This window comes from Cyprinus carpio, chromosome B1 (assembly GCF_018340385.1).
Source record: "Cyprinus carpio isolate SPL01 chromosome B1, ASM1834038v1, whole genome shotgun sequence".
Taxonomy (NCBI): domain Eukaryota; kingdom Metazoa; phylum Chordata; class Actinopteri; order Cypriniformes; family Cyprinidae; genus Cyprinus; species Cyprinus carpio.
In genome coordinates, this window is record NC_056597.1 from 39,870,089 (window position 1) to 39,896,252 (window position 26,164).

The window sequence follows — 26,164 nt, forward strand, 5'->3', positions numbered from 1 at the left end:
TCAGTTGTAGTTCTTGTGTTTCGGATTATAATAAAAGTGATTTTAAGAGTCACTGGTTTTATGATAATCAGTTAAAATAAATAATTTTTGACCATAAAAAAAAAAAAAATGCTGCAATGCATGCTGGGTACTGTGGTAGTGCAAAACTCAGCCATGGCTACCATAAGGTTTAGATGTTGATTTATTGTTTCATTTGAAGTAACCATGTTAGAGATCAGTGTTTGCTTTAGTTGGGCTCTTGACCCATGCTCTGCTGTATTGGGTTTCTTTTTCTTTTGCATCAGAAACATATGGTTACAACCACCAGAGAGGAAAAAATAAAATAAAACAGGAGTCAAGGGTCAAGGCACCAACTAAAGCAAACACTGATCTCTAACATGGTTACTTCAAATGAAACAATAAATCAGCATCTAAACATTAGTTAATTTTCAATAAGATCTTCTGTAGACTGTCTGACAGAAAATAGAGTCAGTCTGGTTAACAACCAACATCTTAATAAGTGGAGCTGGTGATGCTGTTTGTGGGGATGATTTTTGTTACAACAAATCAGATCTTGAGAGATTTCATGTATTTTATTTCTCATTGATTTCATCTAAGGCTGGTGTGGCTGAAGTCAGTTTGTAGTTATTTGTGTTTCTCTTTTCTTCAGTGATTCTGTTTGTTAACTTAATTATTTAAGCAGGTCAATTCATCACTAATGCTCAATGATCATTCAGTTAATCACTTAATTACTTAATTGCAGTTCCTTTCTCTCTTTTCTTATATTCTTTCAGGTGAACTCAATTATCACTCAATTAATCACTTAAATTAAGTTCAGAGTACTCACAACTATTAGTTTTATAAAACTTACATGGTTTAAGGCAATCGATTTCCTCAAACGGTTTGAGTAAACCTACCTAACAGTTTTGTCATATCTGTTTTAAGGATATACTGTTTATCGATTTTTTTAAGGATATCTGTTTACTCAAACGGTTTGAGTTAAGTTACTTGTCGGGTTTTACAGTGTATCATCAAATACACTGTTTTGAAAATTTGCAGATTATGTAGAAGTTAATATGCAAGTGATTTGTTTTTATATTGCCTGACATTTACATAAAAAGTTCATACTAATACAATAGGTTTTATTTGTATACATAAGTTCTTTATATCTTATACATATAAACATTTAAATTGTGACACAATTGATATGCACGCTAAGCAAAGATTCAAATATAAACATTTAAATTGTGACACAATTGATATGCACGCTCAATCACTTCGATGCTTTAAAACACAGCAATATATATATATATATATATATATATTATATATATATATATATTATAAAACTTGCAACAGCTCACAGCAAATTAGATAATTTTGCTCAACAATAAAACTTATAACTTAACTGAAAAACTGCTTCAACACTGCTGAACATAATTCAAACAAATGCTATGAGAAACTACACTGCAGAATGGGAATACATAAAGTCATTCATTTTCATCAGGAGATGTGGTGTCCAACGATGCGTAGAGTTTAACTTGGGCTTCATCTTACCATGTCAGCTTGCTGTGTGGCTACAACAGAAATAAGACAAGCTAAAACTTGCACAGAAATAAATGTATTTACTATTAGTGAAATTACTCTTCTGGTCTAGCTTGTAACTGAATGAAAGTGCTGTTCAGTATTATTGACTAGTAGTGATGACAGTTTCTTCTTTATTGATGATGATATTGAGATGACTTGAGGATCTTCTATAGCACTTACTGACTGATTCTCATATTAAGAAGAGCCCGACTGGTGAACAGCAGGTGTGGGATGGGCGGACTATGTAAAAACATATTATTTATTTATTTATTATTTCATATGAATGTATTTGTAGATTTTTGAATGCACTAACTCTGCATCTGTAGTTTTTAATGTCTCACTTACTGTGAGTATGTTGTACTGATCAGAAGATCTGGACCTGCAGTCAAGAACTGTATATCTGTTTGCATTGAGATCATCATTCTGCAGGGAAACAAACATAATACACACACACACACGTTGGGTATTATGGTTTAGGGGACTTTACATAGGCATAGTGGTATTTATACTGTGCAAATTGTATATGGCCCTAGACCAACCCTACACCTTAACTTACCCCTCACAGAAAACTTTGTGCATTTTTAGATTTTCACCAAAAAAAAAAAAAAAAAAAAAAAAAATACAAAAAAAAAAAATAAACATAAGCATGCACACACACACAGAGGTGGATAGTCCAGGGGTCAGAATATGCCATATGTTTATTCCACCCATGAACTCAGCAGGAATCAAGTCATTCCTTCCAAGTTACAAACAAGTCTCAAGTTAAATCCCAAGTCCTCAAAGAGTTAAAGTTAATGAGATAATTAAATGACTAATTAAATGAAGATTGTGCATTAGTGATGAACACCTACTGTTAACAATCAACATCACTGAAGAAAAGAGAAACACAAGAACTACAACTGACTTTAAGCACAGCCTTGGATGAAATCAATTGGAAGGAAAAAAAAAAACTTTGCCACCATAATTGTGGTCAGTATTTGCTTCAGTTGTGCTCTTGAGCCTTTTAACAGTTTTGATAAGTTTGCTTTTAAACAAATGCCTTACTGGTTCACAGCAAGCATTTGTGCAATGCTGAAACAAATTTTGAACTAGCAGGTATCTTATGCTTTTGATGACTGTATGATCTTGATTTGAATTTCTTTCTTATTCTTAAAAAAAGTGATATCTCATTAAACATTGTCACAATAATACTTCAATATTAAATTAAAAAAAAAAAAAAAAAAACTGTTTAGGATTAGGCATTTAGCCATGAACATTTATCATATGATCCTCATCAGTGGTGACAAATAATTATTCATACTGCAGTGCATTATGGGAGTTTTTCATGTATTGCAACATGAAGCATTTTGTTGATTGTCACCATCGTAGAGATTCATATGCTGGTTCTTGATATCTGTGTGTGTCTAAAAACCACTGGAGTTCAAATTTCTGTATGTGTTACACATTAAAAATTCATTCTCTGTAAATATTAAAGCAATACTTGTTTTTGTAGTTTAACTGGGATGATTATTCAAAATCTGAACTTATGATAAAAAAAAAAAAAATTATTTTGTAGTGATGGGATTTATGGCTCTTTGAGGGGATCCGGATCTTCGCGATCTGTTCCTTTCAAAGAGCCGTTCAAAAGAACAGCTCTTTTGGCTCTTTTTAAATATTTAGTCAGTTTTAAGAAGCCAGCTTGGGGGCATCTCAGTTTATCCTGGAAATAATCACTGGGAGGAATGATGAGGTGAGATTTGTAGTCAAATAATTAAAACTCAGATATCACACAACCAATATCTGAGTTTGAATTATTCTGAAATATTGATTACTTCATTTGTCATGTGTGGACTATATTCCAATAGGGTTGCACAAATCCCTCTGCTTAGACAGTGACATCACTATTTTGGATTTACCTTTAGTACAAAGTGTGTGTGTGTGTGTGTGTGTGTGTGTGTGTGTGTGTGTGTGTGTGTGTAAAGCTACGTTGACTTATGTTATTCATACAATACCTACTCACAAATAAACATCAAAAACAAAGCTGTCTGCGATGAATTTCTGTGCAAAACAGCTTTTACTACAAAAAATATTTAAAGTAGAATAGAATATTAGAAAATATTAGAAAACAAAAAATATTTAAAGTATACTCTAAAAAATGCTGGGTTATTTCAACCCAACTTTGGGTCAAATTTGGACTAACCCGACTTTTGGGTTAAAAATTTAATGTAAAAATTTAACCCAACGGTTGGGTTAGTCCATATTTGTGCCAAAGTTGGGTTGAAACAACCCAGCATTTTTTAGAGTGTAGATGGTTGTTTTAGTAAATATTTTGGAAATGTTTGGGTTCTACATACTATTACTACTGTAAACTTTGCAAATAGGACATAAGCCCCTTCAAGTCAATGAACAATAACAAAATGGGCTGCAATGAATGTCTGTGCAAAACAGCTTTTAGTGAAAAATTTCTATACAAGAGTACTCACTTGAAGGATGCGTGCACAACTAATAACTAATATCATCACGCTATAAAGGGTTGGCCTGCGCTGGGTGCGCCCCTCCCCCTATAACTGTTCTGTCTCGCGGAGGAGCTCATTTGTGTGCATCTGTGTGAAACACGCATAGGAAAAAAAAGAACGACAGAAAGAACGGCTCCCCTCCAGCCGCGACTAGGCTCCCATCGTTCATGTTTATGAGCCGTTCAAAAGAATCGGTTCGTTTGCGAACGTCACAACTCTATTATTTTGAATATAATTACACATTGTGACTATGTGTTTATTGTATATCACTGATCGCTCTTTTCTACAACACCACATACAGAGCTATAGAGAGATATCTAGCACAACATGTCAAGGGTCAAGAGCACAATGAAGTCAAACACTGATCTCCATGATGGTGGCATCATTTTAACCAATAAAACATTAACATTTGATCCTCTGTAATTTACAATAACAGCAGGTGTTCATCACTAATGCACAATCATCATTTAATTAGTCACTTAATTATCTCATTAACTTTAACTCTTTGAGGACTTGGGATTTGACTTTAAACTCTTTTGTGACTTGGAAGGAATGAATTGATTCCTCTTCTGGTGAAATCAGCTGCTGAGTTCATGGGTGGAATAAACATATGGCAGGACTTTTACTTTCTGACCCCTGGACTATCCACCTCTGCACACACACACACACACACACACAAACAAACACATCTCTACATGTACACTGTTAGAGCTCACCAGGCATTTTTACAATAATATATTGGCAACACTGTTGCCAGCTAGTTACTGTAGGTCAAACATCTACACCAAAACCTTGCCCTGTAAAGTAATGGTAAAATACTGGCAACTGTTGCCAGTAATTAGCTGTTAATTGTGCAGTTATTTACTCTAGTCTAGTTTACAGTATTTTACTGTAAAGATACCATGAACTAAATTAAAACTCATGTTAACTAATTTCCTTTCTAGAAACTTAATTCCTTAAATTAGCCAACTGCCACTTTAGTTTATAAACTAATATTTTTCATGTGAACATATTAATACTTTGAACATATTTCATTTGAGTCTACTTAAAAATAACATTTCTTAAAGCAAAAATTAACTGAATGAAACACAACCATTAAAATATCAAAATTACATTTTTTTCAGAAAACAGCTAGTTATCCACAGCAGCCATGCATGTGCAAATTAGCTAAAAGATTTTCACTGCATCAACAACTACACAGCTAGTGCCTTTAAATAAAGCAACATTAATCATACTATCAGTGTTTCTTGTGTTTCTCCTGGACTGAAGCACAGGCTCTACTCTTCAGCACAACAGTAGCCCACAACACTCAGACAACAGAAACTCGAGCAACAATACTACAGCGAGAATCAAAGTTACGCTTTCTTTCTTTGCATGAACATTTGGGCGGTGTTATGCAAATCTTCCCATACAGTGACATAGACATGTAGTGGCATGTTTAAATGAGGCATTTTAGGAGGGTGTGGACAAGTCTTAACTTTTATAAAGAACATCTCTTTGAGTTTGAGTCTTTAGTCTTTGTGACTTTAGGGATCTTATCTATTCACAAACAGCTTGTAACACTCCAAAGAGAAAGGAAAGCTTGAAATTGCATCATATGACCCCTTTAAGTTTCAAGGGCACAACTAAAGCAAACACTGACCTCCATAACGCTAACTTCAAACTTAATTGTTTGAAAAAACAAACAATTGTTTTTTAAATTTTTCAATAAAACTAAACACACTCAGTATGAAAGGGTCTTAAAGCCGAAGCTGGACGTCAGTTGCTGTTTTTTTTTTTGTTTCAACTTGTTTCTCTTTATTTCTGTTCTTGTTTCTCTGTCCTTCAGTGATTCTGTTTGTTATCATCAGGTGCTCATCAGTGTCTGAATTCACTCACTTCCTTTCATTCACTCACTCAGTCAAGTAAACTAATGTAGGGAATAGTGAATGAGGGTATAGGGTGTGATTTTGAACACAGCCTCTGTGTCTACTTTGATCTTTGTTAATTCAGAGTATAGTGTTGTAGGCTGATTTCTCGAAAATGACAAATATTACCCAGATTGCATTATTTTCTACAGTATATTAATATTTTTTTCTTCTTTATTTTTTTCTCAGTAAGTGACATGTTACTGTCAGAATATAGCCATTTTCTACAGCAAGTGTTTACAGTGTAGGAAAAAAGCTAGCTTTTATTATTTGACTGATTCTGTGGTTCTTTTATCACCTCACCTCATATGGATGTATTGCAGATCTTCCATTCATCATTTTTCTCTGACTATCAAAAACAAAAAAAAAACAAAAAACAGAACAGAACAGATCAGAAAGAAACATAAACTGTTTAATATATAATTAATAATTAGTAAATAATGATATTTATATACTATTATTATATAAAATAATATAAAATAATATTAGCTTATTTTATTTACATTATAAATAGTACAATGATGCTTATGATGATGAATAATCCTCCAGATACCACTGTGATTTGAAACACAGTCCTAGCAGCACTACGGTGAACTGAAACAGGAAGAAGATAATTCATCAAATTAACTGTCCAAACTGATGTAAAAAAAAAAAAAAAAAAAAAAAAAAAAAGTGTTAATAAAACCTTCACCTGTGACAGTAACAGCATTTGATCTCTGAGATCCATGTTGATTGTGAGCCTCACAGTAGAAGTGTCCACCCTGTAGTGCACTGAATCTCTGTCCAGATCCAACAGAGGAGCTTTGATTCTCCTTAAACCAGCTGAAGTTCAGAGCAGGTGGGTTTGAATCACTGCTGCAGATCAGAGTCACTAAATCTCCCTCCACTATTTCACCAGATCCATTTATGAATACTGAGACATTCCTTGGTGCATCTAAATCAGACATATGAAGAGTTACATTCATGTTTTACAATTGTTAACCCACTAATCTGTTTGATACCAGTTACTGAACCATCATTAACTCACACATGATGTTCAAAATCACAATATCAGAGTATTTCTCTCCATGTTTATTTCTGGACTTGCACTTGTATTCTCCACTGTGATTAGAGCTGATCTTTGAGATGCTGTAGATTCTTCCAGATCCTACAAACGTCCCTCCTTTAAACCAGCTGATTTCTGCAGGTGGGTTTGAATCACTGCTGCAGCTCAGAGTCACTGAATCTCCCTCCACTATTACACCAGATGGACTGATGGACAATGAGACGTTCTTTGGTGGGTCTAACAGCAATAATAAGATTATTAACTTTTACATCTTTTTTTAAAATTAGTAATAGGAATTGAAATGATCAGAATGGAGAATTAGCATCTTATGGTTGTAATAGACTCACACATGACATTGACAGTAACAGCGTCTGATCTCTGAGATCCATGTTGATTGTGAGCCTCACAGTAGAAGCATCCACTCTGTAGTGCACTGAAACTCTGTACAGATCCAACAGAGGAGCTTTGATCCTCCTTAAACCAGCTGAAGTTCAGAGCAGGTGGGTTTGAATCACTGCTGCAGATCAGAGTCACTAAATCTCCCTCCACTATTTCAGCAGATCCATTCATTAACACTGAGACATTCCTCGGTGCATCTAAATCAGACATATGAAGAGTTAAATTCATGTTTTACAATTGTTTACCCACTAATCTGTTTGATTCCAGTTAATGAACCATCATTAACTCACACATGACGTTTAAAGTCACAGCAGAGTATTTATCTCCAAGTTTATTTCTGGACTTGCACTTGTATTCTCCACTGTGGTCAGAGCTGATCTTTGAGATGCTGTAGATTCTTCCAGATCCTACAAACGTTCTTCCTTTAAACCAGCTGATGTCTGCAGGTGGGTTTGAATCACTGCTGCAGCTCAGAGTCACTGAATCTCCCTCCACTATTTCAACAGATGGACTGATGGACACTGAGACATTCCTAGGTGGATCTAAAAATAAGAAAAAGAAAAAAAATGAAGAAAATTCTCCATAAATAATCAATAATTATGTATTTCAAAATTTTAAACAATGTGTAGATGATTATTATCTCACACATGAAATTAAAATCTGACAGACAATCATTAACAACAATAAATTTGAGTTCACAGATGTTTAGACGATTTAATATCACAGTTGCTTAATCATGGTTAACTCACACATGATGTTTAAAGTCACAGCATCAGAGTATTTCTCTCCATGTTTATTTCTGGACTTGCACTTGTATTCTCCACTGTGATCAGAGCTGATCTTTGAGATGCTGTAGATTCTTCCAGATCCTACAAATGTTTTTCCTTTAAACCAGCTGATTTCTGCAGGTGGGTTTGAATCACTGCTGCAGCTCAGAGTCACTGAATCTCCCTCCACTATTTCACCAGATGGACTGATGGACACTGAGATGGGTGGGTCTAAAAAATAAAATATTAACAAAGTAAATATGACATCAAGCACTAAAGGCTGATGAATAAAATTATGAATCTCCCTCCACTATTTCACCAGATGGACTGATGGACACTGAGACGTTCCTAGGTGGGTCTAAAAAAAGAAGAAAAAATAAATAAATAAGAAAATTCACTAGAAATAATCAATAATTATGCATTTCAAAATTTAAAACAATGTTCAGATGATCATTAACTCACACATGACATTTAAAATCTGACACAGACAATCATTAACAACAAAACAAATTGAGTTCACAGATGTTAAGACAATTTAATATCACAGTTACTGAACCATCAATAACTTACACATGACGTTTAAAGTCACAGCATCAGAGTATTTCTCTCCAAGTTTATTTCTGGACTTGCACTTGTATTCTCCACTGTGATCAGAGCTGATGTTTGAGATGCTGTAGATTCTTCCAGATCCTACAAATGTTCTTCCCTTAAACCAGCTGATTTCTGCAGGTTGGTATGAATCACTGCTGCAGCTCAGAGTAACTGAATCTCCTTCCATTATATTAACAGATGGGCTAATGGAGATCATTGGTTTCACTGGAGGATCTACAGAATAAATATTTTAAATATTATTTCTAATCAGTAGTTCCTCACTAAAGGCCTCAAAGTATCAATGTAATCTCTGATCTGAAGCTTTTACATGGATACTGAAACTGTGTCACCTGGTCCTGACCATTTCTCTCACACAGTGACTCTATTTGAGTTAATGGTACGATGAACAACACATTCCATGGCACAATTTATGGCGGGGCCCCTGCCTGACCACAAACGTGGACAAAAGTTTGAAATATTTTGATTGGATCTTGGTGCACTGACACAAACAAACTGTCCAACACCATTAGATAGAGATGTTATGACAATGGCCTGGCACCTCTCAGAGGCCAAGTAGAAGACCTCTTCTCATTGGTCAATATCCAGTTTCTGGGAGAAGCACCCGGCTGCAGCCTGCAGATCGAGGCGGGGCTGCATCTGGGGCGGGGCTGGCTGCATGTGCGAACCAATCAGAGTAGGTAAGCAGGTGCAGCCCCACCTCAATCTGCAGGCTGCAGCCGGGTGTACTTGGTTTCTGCCCTTCACCCAACGCAAGTGTCACCAACTACGCACACATTTACTATCATGTATGTCTATGAAAGATGATCAAACCAATCAGAGTAGGTAAGGGGCGGGGCGACATGTGCAGCCCCGCCTCGATCTGCAGGCTGCAGCCGGGTGCTTCTCTCTGGGCCACAAGCAGGCCATAGCAATGCCACATGTCAGCCAAGAGCAAAGAAATAAACCACACTGGATCTTATCTGAGCCACCAAATCTTCATATGTTATTTATAGAGTCCTCTCAGCTTGTCTAAGCTTGTTTACAAGCAAAATCACTGAAGGAAAGAAGAGGACAGAAAAAAAGAGATGAACAGAAACACAAGAACTGACTGCAGCCACAGCCTTGGATGAATTCAGCTGAATATAAAATACATTAAATCTCTGAAGATCTCAGCAGATGAGGATTAAACAGCTCAATAAACAGCATTTCCAGCTTCACTTATTACTAACCAGACTGACTTTATTTATGTTAGAGGTCTACAGAAGTTCTTATTGAGAATTAACAGGGTTTAAATCTAATGTTTGTTTCATTTGTAGTCACCATAATGGTGATTCTTGTTTCCATTAGCTGGGCTCTTAACTCTTATTACAGTTAATTCATTCTTATTGGTTGCTTTGATGGTGTATTTATCAAATACATTTGCAGTAACAAAGACAAAATTATTTCAGCTGATGATAATGAACTCTTGACATTCGTTAATGTCCTTTGATTGTAACAATTGTGCTGTCAATAATAGGTTTGCTGTATAAAACTGCAGTATAAGATCAACAGTATTGCAGAATCAATTAAAGATAAAAAAAAGTTGAAGTACACTTAAACACAAAGTCATCATAACTCAAAACATGATCCTCAACAATGGTGACAATATAAAGTGTAATGTTGCAATGCATGCTGGGTACAACAGTACAAAACTTCCAGCATGCATCACAACATGAATAAATTATGCAGCTGAATTGTCCTATTATTTACTGTAATTCTAACTTTGTTTTATACATTTATTTTATATTTTTGCTGTTTTGTTGTTGGGTCTTTTAGTAGCTTTTTGTGATGTCCAGAATTGATCCGATTAGTTGAATATCACCATTGTTGAGATTCATATGCTGATTGCTGATATCTGTGTGTGTGTCAGTGTTGTTCAATTTTTTGTATACTTTTAAACTGATATTTTAACTCAAAATTGTTGTAATAGGATTTGTAATGTGCAAGAATTTAATTTCAGTTTCAGGATTCAAAAAACTTCAGATAATCATGCTGTTACATGGTAATTGTGAAACCATCAACAACAAACTATCACATACTGCAAGTGTGTCAAACGCACTTGCACAGCAGCCAAAAAAAAACAAAGGATTAATAATAAGAGTTAAGAGCCCAGCTAATGGAAACCCCAATTATCATTATGGTGACTTCAAATGAAATAAACATTGTGGGGTTGTTTTATCCTCCTTTGCTGAGATCTTCAGAGATTTAATGTCTTTTATCCTCAGTTGATTTCATTGATTTCATCAGTTGTTTTGTTTCCGTTCATCTCTTTTTTTTCTGTCCTCTTCTTTCCTTCAGTGATTTTGCTTGTAAACAAGCTTAGACAAGCTGAGAGGACTCTATAAATAACATATGAAGATTTTGTGGCTCAGATAAGATCCAGTGTGGTTTATTTCTTTGCTCTTGGCTGACATGTGCACTGTAAAACCCGACAAGTAACTTAACTCAAACCGTTTGAGTAAACAGATATCCTTAAAAACCTGACAAGTTAGGTTTTATAGGATAAGATCCAGTGGGAAACCGATTGCCTTAAACCATTTAAGTTTTAAAACTAACACACTGTAAAAACCCGACAAGTAATGTAACTCAAACCTTTTGTGTAAACAAATATCCTTAAAAACATGACAAGTTGGGTTTACTCAAACCATTTGAGGAAACCGATTGCCTTAAACCATTTAAGTTTTAAAAAACTTAACAGTTATGAGTACTCTGAACTTAATTCAGTTGAGTTCACTGAAAGAAGATATACATTGCAATTAAGTAATTAAGTGATTAATTGAGTGATAATTGAGCATTAGTGATGAACACCTGCTGGTTAACACACAGAATTACTGAAGAAAAGAGAGAAAGGAACTACAACTGACTTCAGACACAGCCTCACTAAAACCTGACAAGTTATGTTAACTCAAACCGTTTGAGGAAACCGATTGCCTTAAACCATTTAAGTTTTAAAACTAATAGTTGTGAGTACTCTGAACTTAATTCAGTTGAGTTCACTGAAAGAAGATATACATTGCAATTAAATAATTAAGTGATTAATTGAGTGATAATTGAGCATTTAGTGATGAACACCTGCTGTTAACAAACAGAATTACTGAAGAAAAGAGAAAACACAAGAACTACACTGACTTCAGACACAGCCTAGGATAAAATGAACTGAAATAAAATACATGAAATCTCTCAAGATCTGATTAAACAACCCCCACAAACAGCATCACCAGCTCCACTTATTAATAACCAGACTGACTTTATTTCTGTCAGACATCTACAGAATATCTGATTGAGAATTAACTAAGGTTTAGATGTTGATTTATGTTTTCATTTGAAGTAACCATGTTAGAGATCAGTGGTTGCTTTAGTTGGGCTCTTGACCCTTGATTTCTGTCTTAGTTTTTTCTTTGCCTGTTGTAACCGTTTGTTGTAACTCAAAAGCCCAGAGAAAATATCATCAGATATTATACACACACTCACACTCTTAGAAGCTGTTTTTTATCCAAAGCAACTTACAGTGCATTCAGGTTAGTAACTTGTTGTTTTTTTTTTTTTATCTGACCTGTACCTCGATGTTTGGTTGTTATACTGTATATTGATAATGATAATCATTGAACTGTTTGGAGTCTAATCTTTGATGAAAATTCGTGTTGTGTAATTAGTTGGATTGATTACAGTAAAAGTGATTCTAAGAGCCAGTGGTTCTGTGATAATCAGTTAATATAAAGAACTTTCCAAACAGTTTGGTTTTCTGTTGGTGTCACTTAGTCGCACACAGACATCAATAATATGAACCTCAACAATGGTGACCTTAAAAAAAAACAAAAAAGTCACTTAGTCGCACACAGACATCAATAATATGAACCTCAACAATGCTACAATAGTACCCAGCATGCATTTGCAGCATGCATTTTTTTTTTTTTTTTTTTTTTCTAACCATTGTTGAGGTTCATATTCTGATTATTGATGTCTGTGTGTGACTAATTGACACCATAGAAGACCAAACTGTTTCAGAAAAGTCCTTAATATTATCAGATTATGAAAAAAACCACTGTTTTTTTTGAATGGCTTTCATTGTAATCAACTGAACTATAGAACATCTATTTAATACAATTTTGAACTCTGAACAGCTCCATAATTAATGATTATCATCACCAATATGCTGTATAACAACCAATACCTGATCATATGTTCTCTGGGTTTTTTGAGTTATAAACAAACATGTTTTCAAAAACACATGGTTACAACGTCCAAAAAAAAATGATCTAAAACAGAAATCAAGGGTCAAGAGCCCAACTAAAGCAAACACTGATCTCTAACATTGGTTACTTCAAATGAAACAATAAATCAACATCTAAACCTTAGTTAATTCTCAATAAGATCTTCTGTAGACGTCTGACAGAAATAAAGTCAGCCTGGTTTTATTAATAAGTGGAGCTGGTGATGCTGTTTGTTTAACAGCAGCTGTTCATCACTAAAGCTCAATCAGCACTTAATTAATCACTTGATTAAATAATTGCAAAGTTTTAAAACTTACATGGTTTAAGTAAAGGCAATCTGTTTATTCAAAAGGTTTTGGTTTATTTTGATTTTTAGGTTTTTAGTGTGTGGTTTTTATGTGGTGTTTTTGTGGCAGATATGTGGAGAAGGGGAGGTGTGCGCAAGTGTGATATTTTTATGCTACATGTGGGCCAGATCATCATTCCACATGTGCCAGATGTGGGCCAGATCTGGGCCGACAATATGTTGCTATCTGGGATTGTACTCAAAATTTTTGTCTAAATGACTGATGTGACTGTGAGAATCTACTCTATTAATTACAAGAATGGCCCACATATTTTTGCCTATGTTCTTTACATCGCCGGAACCTTCAAAGAATGTTAACTGGAGAATTAAGAAACGTCATGTCACTTATCAGATACATTTGTTTCATTGTGACTTTCTTTAGCTGGGGATGTGCCAACTATTGGACTACCTGTTGAATACTCTTACACAAATATATATATATATATATATATATGAAAAAATACAATATCATGTAAACTTAAATCAGAGCTTAAAAATCATTAACTCACACATGATGTTTAAAGTCACAGCATCAGAGTTTTTAACTCCATGATTATTTCTGGACTTGCACTTGTATTCTCCACTGTCATCAGTGCTGATCTTTGAGATGCTGTAGATTCTTCCAGATCCTACAAATGTTCCTCCTTTATACCAGATGATTTCTGCAGGTGGGTTTGAATCAGTCATGCAGTTCAGAGTCACTGAATCTCCCTCCACTATTACACCAGATGGACTGATGGACACCACTACATTTCTTGGAGCATCTAAAATAGCAAGAATGAAATGTCTCATCAATGAACAGTGATAAAACACACTGGAACTGGTGGATCTATTGTCAGTTCTTACACCAACATTCACTTACACATCACTTTCAGCATCACAGTATTAGAGTATTTCTCTCCATGTTTATTTCTGGATTTGCACTTGTATTCTCCACTGTCATCAGAGCTGATCTTTGAGATGCTGTAGATTCTTCCAGATCCTACAGATGTTCTTCCTTTAAACCAGCTGATGTCTGCAGGTGGGTTTGAATCACTGCTGCAGCTCAGAGTAACTGAATCTCCCTCCACTATTTCACCAGATGGACTAATGGACACTGAGACACTCTTTGGAGGATCTAACACAGAAAACTTTGACATCATTAAGTATCACAATAAATTTGACATCATAAACTCTGTTTAGAGGATTTAAAGTCACTGTTACTGAACCATCATTAACTCACACATGATGTTTAAAGTCACAGCATCAGAGTTTTTAACTCCATGATTATTTCTGGACTTGCACTTGTATTCTCCACTGTGATCAGATCTGATGTTTGAGATGCTGTAGATTCTTCCAGATCCTACAAACATTCCTCCTTTAAACCAGATGATTTCTGCAGGTGGGTTTGAATCACTGCTGCAGCTCAGAGTCACTGAATCTCCCTCCACTATTTCACCAGATAGACTGATGGACACTGATACAATCTTTGGAGGATCTAAAACAGAAAAAAATTGATGTCATTAAGTATCACAATAAATTTGACATCATAGAGTATGTTTAGAGGATTTAAAGTCACAGTTACTGAACCATAATTAACTCACACATGATGTTTAAAGTCACAATATCAGAGTATTTCTCTCCATGTTCATTGCTGGACTTGCACTTGTATTCTCCACTGTGATCAGAGCTGATCTTTGAGATGCTGTAGATTCTTCCAGATCCTACAAACGTTCCTTCTTTAAACCAGCTGATTTCTGCAGGTGGGTTTGAATCACTGCTGCAGCTCAGAGTCACTGAATCTCCCTCCACTCTTTCACCAGATGAACTAATGGACACTGAGACACTCTTTGGTGCATCTAAAGAGAACAACCATGATATGTTTCAAACATAAACATAAATTAATACATATAACTAATGAATCTGTACTCACACGTGACACTGAGATAAACAGCAGGAGAGATGTAACTGTGTCCATGTAGAGCACAGCTGTATCTGCCTGCATCCTCTCTTCTGACTGACTGCAGCAGGAGTTGATTGTTTCTGTCTCTTCTCTCAGTTAATGGCTGTGAGTTTCTGTACCAGATGAATGTTGCTCTGTCAGTCAGAGCGCAGCTGCTTTTACATGTGAGACGGACTGAATCTCCCTCTGTCACTGTCTCAGGAGCCTCCACCTGAAGATCTGAACACAACACACACATTATATCTAGTGCTGCTGTCATACACTGATTATTATTCAACATAATGCACAGAAGAAGAGTGAAACCTCATCAAAGTCACCTGTCACAGTAAGATTCACTCCTGGTTTACCAGTCCACTTTCCATCAGGTTTATAAGTGATGAATCTGAAATAGTACATGTGTGAATCCTTCTGTGTCACTTGACTCAGTCTGATGGTGCAGTTCTGCTGTTTATCTCCCAGATACTGAAGCCTCTGACTGTATTCAGGGTCCTCTAAGAGATCTTGATAGCATCCATTTGTTTTGGTCCAGAACGCTTTCCTGATCTCATATCCAGTAGGGTATTTATAAGCACAGTAGATTGTCATTGTTGACCCCTTTATTGCACAGATGTGTGAAGAGCCATAACTCACACCCCAATCACACTGCCCATAAACTCCTGAAACACAAAATAAAGGGATAGTTCACCCATTTTATTTAATCACTATCCCCTCATGCTCATCATATTCATAATATCCCAAATATTGACTGAATGAATGATGATACTTTATAGTTCATTTTAAGGGGACATCATCAATAATAATCACACAGTCAGAGGTGGATAGTCCAGGGGTCAGAAAGTAAAAGTCCTGCCATATGTTTATTCCACCCATGAACTCAGCAGCTGATTTCACCAGAGGAGGAACCAAGTCATTCTTCCAAGTCACAAACAAGTCTCAAGTTAAATCCCAAGTCCTCAAAGAGTTAAAGTTAATGAGATAATTAACTGACTATTAAAATGAAGATTGTGCATTAGTGATGAACACCTACTGTTAACAATCAACATCACTGAAGAAAAGAGAAACACAAGAACTACAACTGACTTTAAGCACAGCCTTGGATGTAATCAATTGAAGAAAGGAAAAAAAAAAAAAACTTTGCCACCATAATTGTGTTCAGTATTTGCTTCAGTTGGGCTCTTGAGGCTTTTAGCAGTTTTGAAAAATCTGCTTCTAAGCAAATGCATTACTGTTTCACAGCAAACATTTGTGCAATGCTGAAAGAAATCTTGAACTAGCAGGTATCTTAAGCTTTTGATGACTGTGTGATCTTGATTTGAATTTCTTTATTATGCTTCAAAAAAGAGTGATATCTTGTTATACATTGCCACCATAATACTTTAATATTAAAAAAAAAACCCTGCTTAGGCATTAAGCCATGAACATTTATCATGTGATCATCAACAGTGGTGAAAATAATTATTCATACTGCAGTGCATTATGGGAGTTTTTCATGTATTGCAACAAGAAGCATTTTGATGATTGTCACCATTGTAGAGATTCATATGCTTGTTCTTGATATCTGTGTGTGTCTAAAAAGCACTGGAGTTCAAATTTCTGTATGTGTTGAACAGATTTAAAATTCATTCTCTGTAAATATTAAAGCAGTACTTTTTTGCATGCTGTAGTTTCACTGGGATGACTATTCAACATCTAAACTTATGAAACAAATGAACATTATTTTGAACATAATCACACCAACTCATTGTGACAATGTGTTTACTGTAGATCACTGATCACTCTTTTCTACAACACCACATACAAAGCTACACAGTGAGGTCTGGCACAACATGTCAAGGGTCAAGAGCACAACTAAGTCAAACACTGAACTCCATGATGGTGGCATCATTTTAACCAATAAAACATTAACATCTGATCCTCTGTAATTTACAATAACAGTAGGTGTTCATCACTAATGCACAATTATCATTTAATTAGTCAGTTAATTATCTCATTAACTTTAACTCTTTGAGGACTTGAGATTTAACTTGAGACTTGTTTGTGACTTGGAAGGAATGACTTGATTCCTCCTCTGGTGAAATCAGCTGCTGAGTTCATGGGTGGAATAAACATATGGCAGGACTTTTACTTTCTGACCCCTGGACTATCCACCTCTGCACACAGTCATGTTTTTTTTTAAACTAGAATTAAACATTATTTTAGGTGAAGGAACAAAAGTGTCCTTATACACACTGTAAAAAGTGATTCTCTATATTTACTCAATAAAATTGTGTCAAAAGATTACAAGCAATATTATTAATTAAATTTAACACATTTTAATTAATTAGAATTAACCATTCAAAATGAGTAGAATAACATGAAAAAATTAAGTAAACTTTACACAAAAATATTGATTTCAGTGGAGAGTGTTTTAAAAGAGTAACAAAAAAAAACACTATGCTAAAGAATACTATGTTAATGCATGCCAGGCCAGTAGTTGGCGATCATGAAACACCCTTCACCCCTTTCGAAAACATTATATGCATGCACACGACGTCAAACTTTTTACAAATTCACATTTTTTGTTGCTTACATAGATATGATACAGGCATCATGTTCAAAAGGTTGCGTCTTAAGGCCCCCAAAACAGAGTTATTGAAGAAACCTAAAGTTCACGAACAGAATCACTGAAGGAGAAAAATCTAAATTTTGGTTACCATTATGGTGGTCAGTGTTTGCTTTAGTTGGGCTCTTGACCCTTAAAAGTTTAAACATTTTTTTTTCTTGTTGTAGTTGTGATACAGCAGCTAGACAAGCCAAGAAGGAAATGAGATCAGGTGGTGTTATTTGTTTTGACATCATCATTTGGTTTCTGACTTGGGTGTGTCTTGTCAATAAACCTTTTTAAAAAGGAAAATCATCTTTTATTTAGGCACACGGACATCAAGAATCAGCCTGAAAACCTCAACAATGGTGACCATCAAAAAGCATGTTGCACTGCATTCTGGGTTCCACAAATAAAAACTCATTTATCGTTCCCATCATGCTTGCAGCATGAATAAATTATGAGCAACAATTCTTTAGTAGCTTGTTTTTGTGATGCTTACAGTTCATCTGTATATGCTGTTTGTCAACATTTTTGAGATTCATACGCTGGTTCTTGATGTCACTGTGTGCCAAAAGAAGGTTCCCCTCTCTTTGTTTTAAACAGAATTCTTAAACTCTGGATTATACTGAAAATTCCAGATCTTTTATTGTTGAATCACAGCGCTGCTATAATGAATGTTAATTTAACTACGAGATCAGCCTCTAAATGAGTTCAGATATTGAGGTAAAACAAAGATTATGTAAAAGCATAACCAACACCACCTAATCATCTTTTCTCTTAGCTTGTCTAGCTGTTATAACTGAGTTACAACAGCAAGACAAAATGTAATATTAAATCATCATTTTTAAGGGTCAGGAGTCCAACTAAAGCAAACACACCATTATAATGGTAACCAATAATTTACCCTTTTTTCCTTCAGTGATTCTGTTCGTGAACTTTAGGTGTCTTCAATAACTCTGTTTTGGGGGCCTTAAGACACAACCTTTGGAACATGATGCCTGTATCATATCTATGTAAGCAACAAAAAATGTGAATTTGTAAAAAGGTTGACGTCATGTGCATGAATATATTGTTTTCAAAGGGTGTTTCATGATCGCCAACTACTGGCCTGGCATGCATAACATAGTATTCTTTAGCATAGTGTTTTTTTGTTTGTCTGTTTTTTGTCCAATGTAATCAATATTTTTGTGTAAATTTTACTTATTTTTTTCATGTTATTCTACTCATTTTGAATGGTTAATTCTAATTAATTAAAATGTGTAAAATTTAATTAATAATATTGCTTGTAATCTTTTGACACAATTATATTGAGTAAATATAGAGAATCACTTTTTACAGTGTACATTGTAGGCTACTCTCACAGGAAACAGTCCTTATTCTCCATAAAATGCGCAGCACACACACAAATATTCGGGTTGAACTGTTCTGGAACAGTGTTTTTTAATACAACTTAACCACTGATTTTTAGTTGTGTCCTCTTTTGGAAGGTCAAACAAAGTAGTTTCGCTTTCACAACAAAACACACAGCGACTCCACAACATGGCAGCAGCGGCAACAGAGAGAATAAAAGTTACGCCTTCTATCTTTGTGTGAACATTTGGGTGGGGTTATGCAAATCTTCCCACATCCTGACTTAGAGATGTGGGGGCGTTTTAGAATGAACCGTTTTAGGGGGGTGTGGTTGACCCTTAATTTTTATAAAGAATATCTCTTTGGATTTCAGACTTTAGTCTTTGCAACTTTACAGATCTTCTTTATGCACCAAGAGCTTGTAACACTCCAAAGAGAAAGGAAAAAAAATAAATTGCATCATATGACCCCTTTAATAAGCAACTATGTAACATTTGTTAATGATCCAATGACTTACCATGAATCATGAGCAGAAACACCAGACCAAGTGGAGAAGCCATTCTGACTGACATCACTACAATAACACACAATCTTTAGCTTAAAAAATTAAAAATTAAAAATTAACTTCAAAAATATCTCCATGAAGAAGTCAGTGGGTTGTACAAATTATTAACTGGACTATTTTCACATATTAACCATATATTCACACACAAAATCTATGATATTCACATAATATTCACATTATTAATTCTTACCGTGCTCTGGTGAGTCTGACAGTCCAGCAGTCATACAGTGATTTCACATTATTAGCATGACTTGTTTTAAAAAGACCATGCAAATAGAAATGTTTCTTCCCCTTTCGTGGGTGCCGCCCACACAAGTAACTATATACAGCATACCATGATACAATGGCATTTATTTATAATTAAACCCAAAATGATTTTTTAAAAATCGGTGAATCACACATGTATTACCATATAGTAGGCCATTTTTTGCATGTAGCAGGATAGAAGAGATGTTCAAATATAAATCAAATAACTGGGTTTTCCCTCGAAAAAAATAAAATAAAATAATATTCTGTAGAATTTCAAACATATTTTGAGTAAGATTATTATATGTCATCACTTTGACCACAGCTTCGGTTTACTGGCCAAAAAGAGAAGTGACAGGAAGTGGTGGGCAGTAGAGGTGGGTGGGTAGGACAGGAAATGACCTCATCCAGAATCCCAACCTCTGCGATGAATCAAGAGCCCACCTACAGTGACCCAACATGCAGTATGTCTCTGATCGAAATAATCAAATTGATACCTGTGTTCTCCCCAGCTCTACAGCACCCCACGTTTTTCTGATATTAATATGTGGAGAAGAATGGAACTGCAGAACACTCAAATTTTATTTTATTTTTTTTTTACTTATTTTTTATTTTATTTTATTTTATTTTATAGCTTATAGCTTTTTGAGATGTCCAGAATTGATCAGATTAGCTGAATGTCTTGTCACCATTGTTGAGATTCATATGCTGATTGCTGATATCTGTGTGTCAGGGTTGCTTAACATTTTGTATTAATTTGTTTAAACTTCAGATTGAGTTTGCAATTTTTATCGCAGTAACACAGGGTTTGTAATGTGGAAGCATTAAGTTGCATAGCTGCTAGGTTCAAAAGATTTCAGTGAATCAGGAATGTGGAAGCATTAAGTTGCATAGCTGCTAGGTTCAAAAGATTTCAGTGAATCAGGCCATTACATGATAATAATGGGAGTAACAAACTGTTTGGGGGTGGAGGGGTGGATGAAGTCAACACATGATGTATATATGTTGATGTAAAACAAATGCTTCACACCACACCACACAACCCACACACACTACATACACATATATACATACCTACATGTGTAGATCGATAGAGCGACAGATAGATAGATTTAGAATAGATCAGGCCATTACATGATAATAATGGGAGTAACAAACTCTTTTGAAGCTTCAAATCAAATGCTTCACAAAAACGATTTACAAAATGTAGTGATGAAAACTGTGTAAATGTAGCAAAAAAAAAAAAAAAACACCTAACATGCTAAAACCGTAGAGTGTAAAAAAAGATGGACGACGCGTCTCCACTTCCTTTCTTTATAGAAAAGTGAAGCCAAAGCATCTCAGTATATCTGCTGCTGTCTTGTTTAGTTGATGTCATTTTTATGGAGAGTGAGTCCGTGCAGTAGTGTCGTAAGGTGGAGCCGTGGTATCAAACTCCTGCCCAAACTCCCGCAGACCCAATCAACCATAATGACATGCCCCATTTTTATAGCATCAAATTACTAGCTAAAATCAAGCTTATCACAAAAACTAACAATTGAACATATATCAGCATGATAACAACTACCTTAAATGACCAAAACAATCTTTCTGAAAATTGTATTGGAAGTGTAATTATTATTATTATTATTTTTTTTTTTTTTTACTCAAGTCTCACTCGTTTACATGGAGAGAGCGGGGTTTATGACCTGTACTGCAGCCAGCCACCAGGGGGCGATCAAAGAGCCCACAGCTTCACTTTACAGGACGTGTGAGGCACACCCGGCTAAAACATGCATAAAAACAGCTTTAAAAATCCCATTGCAAATATTTTATTGAACACATAATACACTGAATGCAATAAAGAAATTATAAAATACCATTAAATATGAAGTGTCTGTATAGTTTGTGGTTTTTATGTATATGTTTGTTGTTTTTTTTTTTTTTTTGTTTGGTTATTTTGTTTGTTGTATGGAGACATTGTACAGAGGTGTAAAGTCCAGGAATCAGAAAATAAAAGTCATGTCATATGTTTTTTTTTCAGCAGAGGAACCAAGTCATTCCTTTCAATTCTTTTGCTTTTGTCAAGTGCAATTCCAAGTCTTGAAAGTGTAATTCAAGTTAGTGATATAAGTTAAAGTTATTGTTATTATTGTTGATTCATTTTAACCAATAAATCATCAATATCATGATCCTCTGTAATAAATCTCATATATGATAATTCTTTCTCAGTAACAGCAGGTGTCCATCACTAATGCACAATCATCATTTAATTATTCACTTAATTGTCTCATTAACTTTAACTCTTTGAGGACTTGGGATTTAATTTGAGACTTGCTTGTGACTTGAAAGGAATGACTTGATTTCTCCTCTGGTTAAAACAGCTTGCTGAGTTCATGGGTGGAATAAACATATGGCAGGACTTTTACTTTCTGACCCCTGGACTACCCACCACTGACCTTGTATAAAGAGGCCAGTAAGAGACTAACTACTTCACATCCTTTTAATTACACAAATGTCTTGTTACAAATGCCTACAAACTGATGAAACTGATCCGAGATGAGGTTATAACCATAGATGCTGGCAGAGGTGGGACTTTCAAGTCACAAGCAAGTCTTCAAGTCATATCCCAAGTCCTCAAAGAGTTAAAGTTAATGAGATAATTAAGTGACTAATTAAATGATGATTGTGCTTTAGTGATAAACACCCGCTGTTAACAATCAACATCAGTGAAGTAAAGAGAAACACAAACTACATCTGTCTTTAGCCACAGCCTTAGATTAAATCAGCTGTAAAAAAAGAATACATTGTGCATTGCTGAATCAAACCTTGTAATAACAAATGAGCTAATGCTTTCTGTTTATAACTCATGAACATAAATGAACATCATGAATTAGTCTCTCTTTGGTTTGTTGATTGATATTCAGCTATTATAGAACTGCAAAAAAAAAAAAAACAAATGCTATGCTTTGGTATTTTAAAAAAGAAAGAGCTGTATCAGAGTCCATGTACGTTTTGATAGTTAGTTTTTCAGTTTAAAATGAAATAAGCAGAAATGAGAAAACAGTTTTTTTTTTTCATTTTTTCATTTGTTAAAAAAATAAAATAAAATAGACGATTTCAAAATTAGTTTTCCCCTTGTGGGCGGTCATGACACACCCCTTTCCGCCGATTGAGGCTCCTGCTGTATGAAGTGGACAGTTGTCTGCTGTCCAACTTATCTAGGATACATTATTTATGTTAGGCCTATTATATAAAAATCAGTGGATGGCCGAGCACACCGGCACAAGCCTTAATTTTTAGTTGTTTATCTATTTATTTATTAACATGTTCGTATACGAACATAAGCGTTGAGGGCTATGCACATTCATAACTAGGGTTGCCACCTTCAACGAGGCAAAATAAGGGACAACCATTCATGCTTCTGCCAATCAAGTACAAATACAGATAAGCCCCGTAATATTTAATAGTTTAATAAAGTTATAGTTATATAGGGGCTATTTTTGTTTTTTATTTATTTATTTACTTTGTTTCACAAGCAGTTCCACTATGTTAGAATGCACTTAAAATGTGTTTAAGTAATATGTTTTGCTTAGCAATGTATTAAAAGCCATTCTGTTCTAGTGTTCCATTGTTTTAAAGCTTAATAATAAAGGTTTTGAATTATAGAAATCTGCTCACATCATTCATGTCCATCAATGTGTTGATAAGCAGGTGGATAGAAAGTATAAGAACACTTATCCCTGGTTTCACAGACAGGGGTCAAGCTAGTTCTAGGCTAAAATGCATGTTTGAGCTGTTTTAACTGAAAGTAACTTGCACTGATGTATCTTAAAATATGTCAGTGCCATTGTTTTGTCTCAAGATGCACACCAGTAATGCTTATAAAAGCTACTTAAATGTCCTAATTGAACTAAGGCCTAATCCTGGCTTAATCTAAACACTGCCTGTGAAACCGGGCCTTAAGGTTTGGGTATATTTAATTTTCCACATCCTGCTCTGTTTAGCACACAGCTGAGTGCACAAGTGTTATTCATGTGCGATACACTTTATTTTACATAGCTTATCCCTGTGTAATATTTTGTAATTTAAATGTAATCAGGAAGCTAGTGCATGTATTTAAGCTGTGAACTAGTGAATCAATTCAAACTACATTACAGATGGATAAGGTATAGATACACATGAAGTACACTTAAGTACATTACTGATACAATTTATTTTACGTAGCTTATCCCAGTGTAATATTCTGTAATTTAAATGTAATTAGGAAGCTAGTGCATGTATTTAAACTGTGAACTAGTGAGTCAATTCAAACTATGTTACACTGTAAAAAATGATTCACTTTATTTACTCAATAAAATTGTTTAAAATTTTACATCCAATATTATTAATTAAATTTAACACATTAGAATTAATTAGAAATAATCAAATTAGATGCTTACAAGCAACCATTCAAAATGAGTAGAAGAACATGAAAAAATTAAGTAAAATTTACACAAAAATATTGATTTCATTGAGAGAAAAAAAACAAAAAAACAACAACAACAACAAAAAACACTATGCTAAAGAATGCTATGTTATACATGTCAGGCCAGTAGTTGGTGATCATGAAACACCCAGTGAAAACATTATATGCATGCACATGATGTCAGCCTTTTTTACAAATTCACATTTTTGTTGCTTATATAGATATGATACAGGCATCATGTTCAAAAGCTTGTGTCTTAAGGCCCCCAAAACAGAGTTATTGAAGACACCTAAAGTTCACAAACAGAATCACTGAAGGAGGAAAAGGGTAAATTTATAGGGTTACCATTATAGTGATCAGTGTTTGCTTTAGTTGGGCTCTTGACCCTTGACTTTTTAATATTATATTTTGTATGGCTGTTGGAACTGAATTATAACAGCTAGACATGCTAAGAGTAAAGAAGATCAGGTGGTGTTGGTTATGATTTTACATAATCATTGTTTGGACTGAGTGTTACAAGTAGAGCTTGTTCTCGGAGTTAAATTAGCATTCAATATTGCAGCCCCTGTAACTCAAACATAGAATACCCAAAATTTTCTGTAAAATCCAGAGTTTAAGAATTCTGATTAAGAAAAAAATTGTAGTGGGAGAGGGAAGACTTATTTTAGGCACACAGTGACATCAAGAACCAGTGTATGAATCTCAAGAATGGTGACAAACAGCATATTCAGATTAACAGATGAACTGTAAGCATCACAAAACAAGCTACTAAAAATTGTGTTTTGATTGGTGGCACCCTGAATGCAGTGCAACATGCTTTTTGATGGTCACCATTGTTCAGGTTCTCAGCCTGATTCTTGATGTCTGTGTGCCTAATTGAAAAAAAAAAAAAAACTTTTTTTTTTTAATGTTGTGATCAGAAGTGCTTCTAAGAATCTCTCTGATTATGCTGAAAATACCAGACCTTACACTGTTCAGCCAAAGGACGCCTGTTGCTGATAAGATACAACCAACTCAGAAATCTAGATCAAATGATGTCTAAACAACCAACACCACCTGATATTATTCTTCTTTGGCTTGTGTAACTGCTGTATTACAATTAAAGCAACCAAAAATTTTGTTTAAAAGTTTAAGGGTCAAGAGCTCCACTAAAGCAAACACTGACCACCGTAATGGTAACCAAAATGTAGATTATTCTACTTTAGTGATTCTGTTTGTTAACATCAGGTGTCTTCAATAACTCTGTTTTGGGGGCTTGAAAACATAAGCTTTTGAACACAATGCCTGTATCATCTCCATGTAAGCAACAAAAACATGAATTTGTGAATTACATTTTTGCGCTGTGTTTCTTAATCACCAACTACTGGCCTGGTATGCATAACATAGTATTCATTAGCATAGTGTTTTGTTTTTCTTTCTCAAATAATTTTTTTTTTTAAACTTTACTTTTTTTTTGTGCTATTTGACTCATTTTGAATGGTTAATTTCTAAACATTTCATTTGATTAATTCGAATGAATTCTTATGTGTTAAATTTAATTAATAATATTGCTTGTAATCTGTTGCCACAATTTTATTAAGTAAATATAGTGTATTATTTTTAACAGTGTACACCAACTACGCACACATTTCCTGTCATGTATGCCTATGAAAGACGATCGAACC

General features: G+C 34.7%; 2 protein-coding genes across 2 annotated transcripts; both read right to left on the minus strand.

The window, feature by feature from the left end:
* Positions 1-1,334: 1,334 nt before the first annotated feature.
* LOC109082328 (B-cell receptor CD22-like) lies at positions 1,335-8,458 on the minus strand. Its single transcript, XM_042717453.1, has 10 exons — positions 8,162-8,458; positions 7,703-7,954; positions 7,361-7,609; positions 6,996-7,250; positions 6,660-6,902; positions 6,472-6,562; positions 6,272-6,317; positions 1,912-1,989; positions 1,747-1,806; positions 1,335-1,556 (listed from the first exon to the last, which is right to left on the minus strand). The coding sequence occupies exons 1-9, from the start codon at positions 8,163-8,165 to the stop codon at positions 1,762-1,764; spliced, it is 1,263 nt and encodes a 420-aa protein (XP_042573387.1). The 5' UTR covers positions 8,166-8,458; the 3' UTR covers positions 1,335-1,556; positions 1,747-1,761.
* LOC109079361 (sialic acid-binding Ig-like lectin 10) lies at positions 8,458-19,829 on the minus strand. The gene is made up of 9 exons (XM_042717452.1): positions 19,760-19,829; positions 15,626-15,964; positions 15,279-15,527; positions 14,950-15,204; positions 14,589-14,843; positions 14,229-14,483; positions 13,876-14,130; positions 8,750-9,004; positions 8,458-8,537 (listed from the first exon to the last, which is right to left on the minus strand). Exons 1-9 carry the CDS (start codon positions 19,812-19,814, stop codon positions 8,473-8,475), a joined length of 1,983 nt encoding a protein of 660 aa, XP_042573386.1. The 5' UTR covers positions 19,815-19,829; the 3' UTR covers positions 8,458-8,472.
* Between the last annotated feature and the right edge of the window lie 6,335 nt (positions 19,830-26,164).

Excerpts from the sequence above, each read along its gene's own strand:
- LOC109082328 (XM_042717453.1), bottom strand. Across the intron at positions 6,903-6,995 it reads TGTGATTTTGAACATCATGT|ATGCACCAAGGAATGTCTCA; the intron begins GTGAGTTAATGA and ends TGTCTGATTTAG. Across the intron at positions 1,807-1,911 it reads ATCAGTACAACATACTCACA|TCCGCCCATCCCACACCTGC; the intron begins GTAAGTGAGACA and ends GTTTTTACATAG.
- LOC109079361 (XM_042717452.1), bottom strand. The coding sequence starts at position 19,814 with ATGTCAGTCAGAATGGCTTCTCCACTTGGTCTGGTGTTTCTGCTCATG. Across the intron at positions 14,844-14,949 it reads TGTGACTTTAAACATCATGT|ATCCTCCAAAGATTGTATCA; the intron begins GTGAGTTAATTA and ends TTTCTGTTTTAG. Across the intron at positions 8,538-8,749 it reads TGTGACTTTAAACGTCATGT|ACCCACCTAGGAACGTCTCA; the intron begins GTAAGTTATTGA and ends TTCTTTTTTTAG.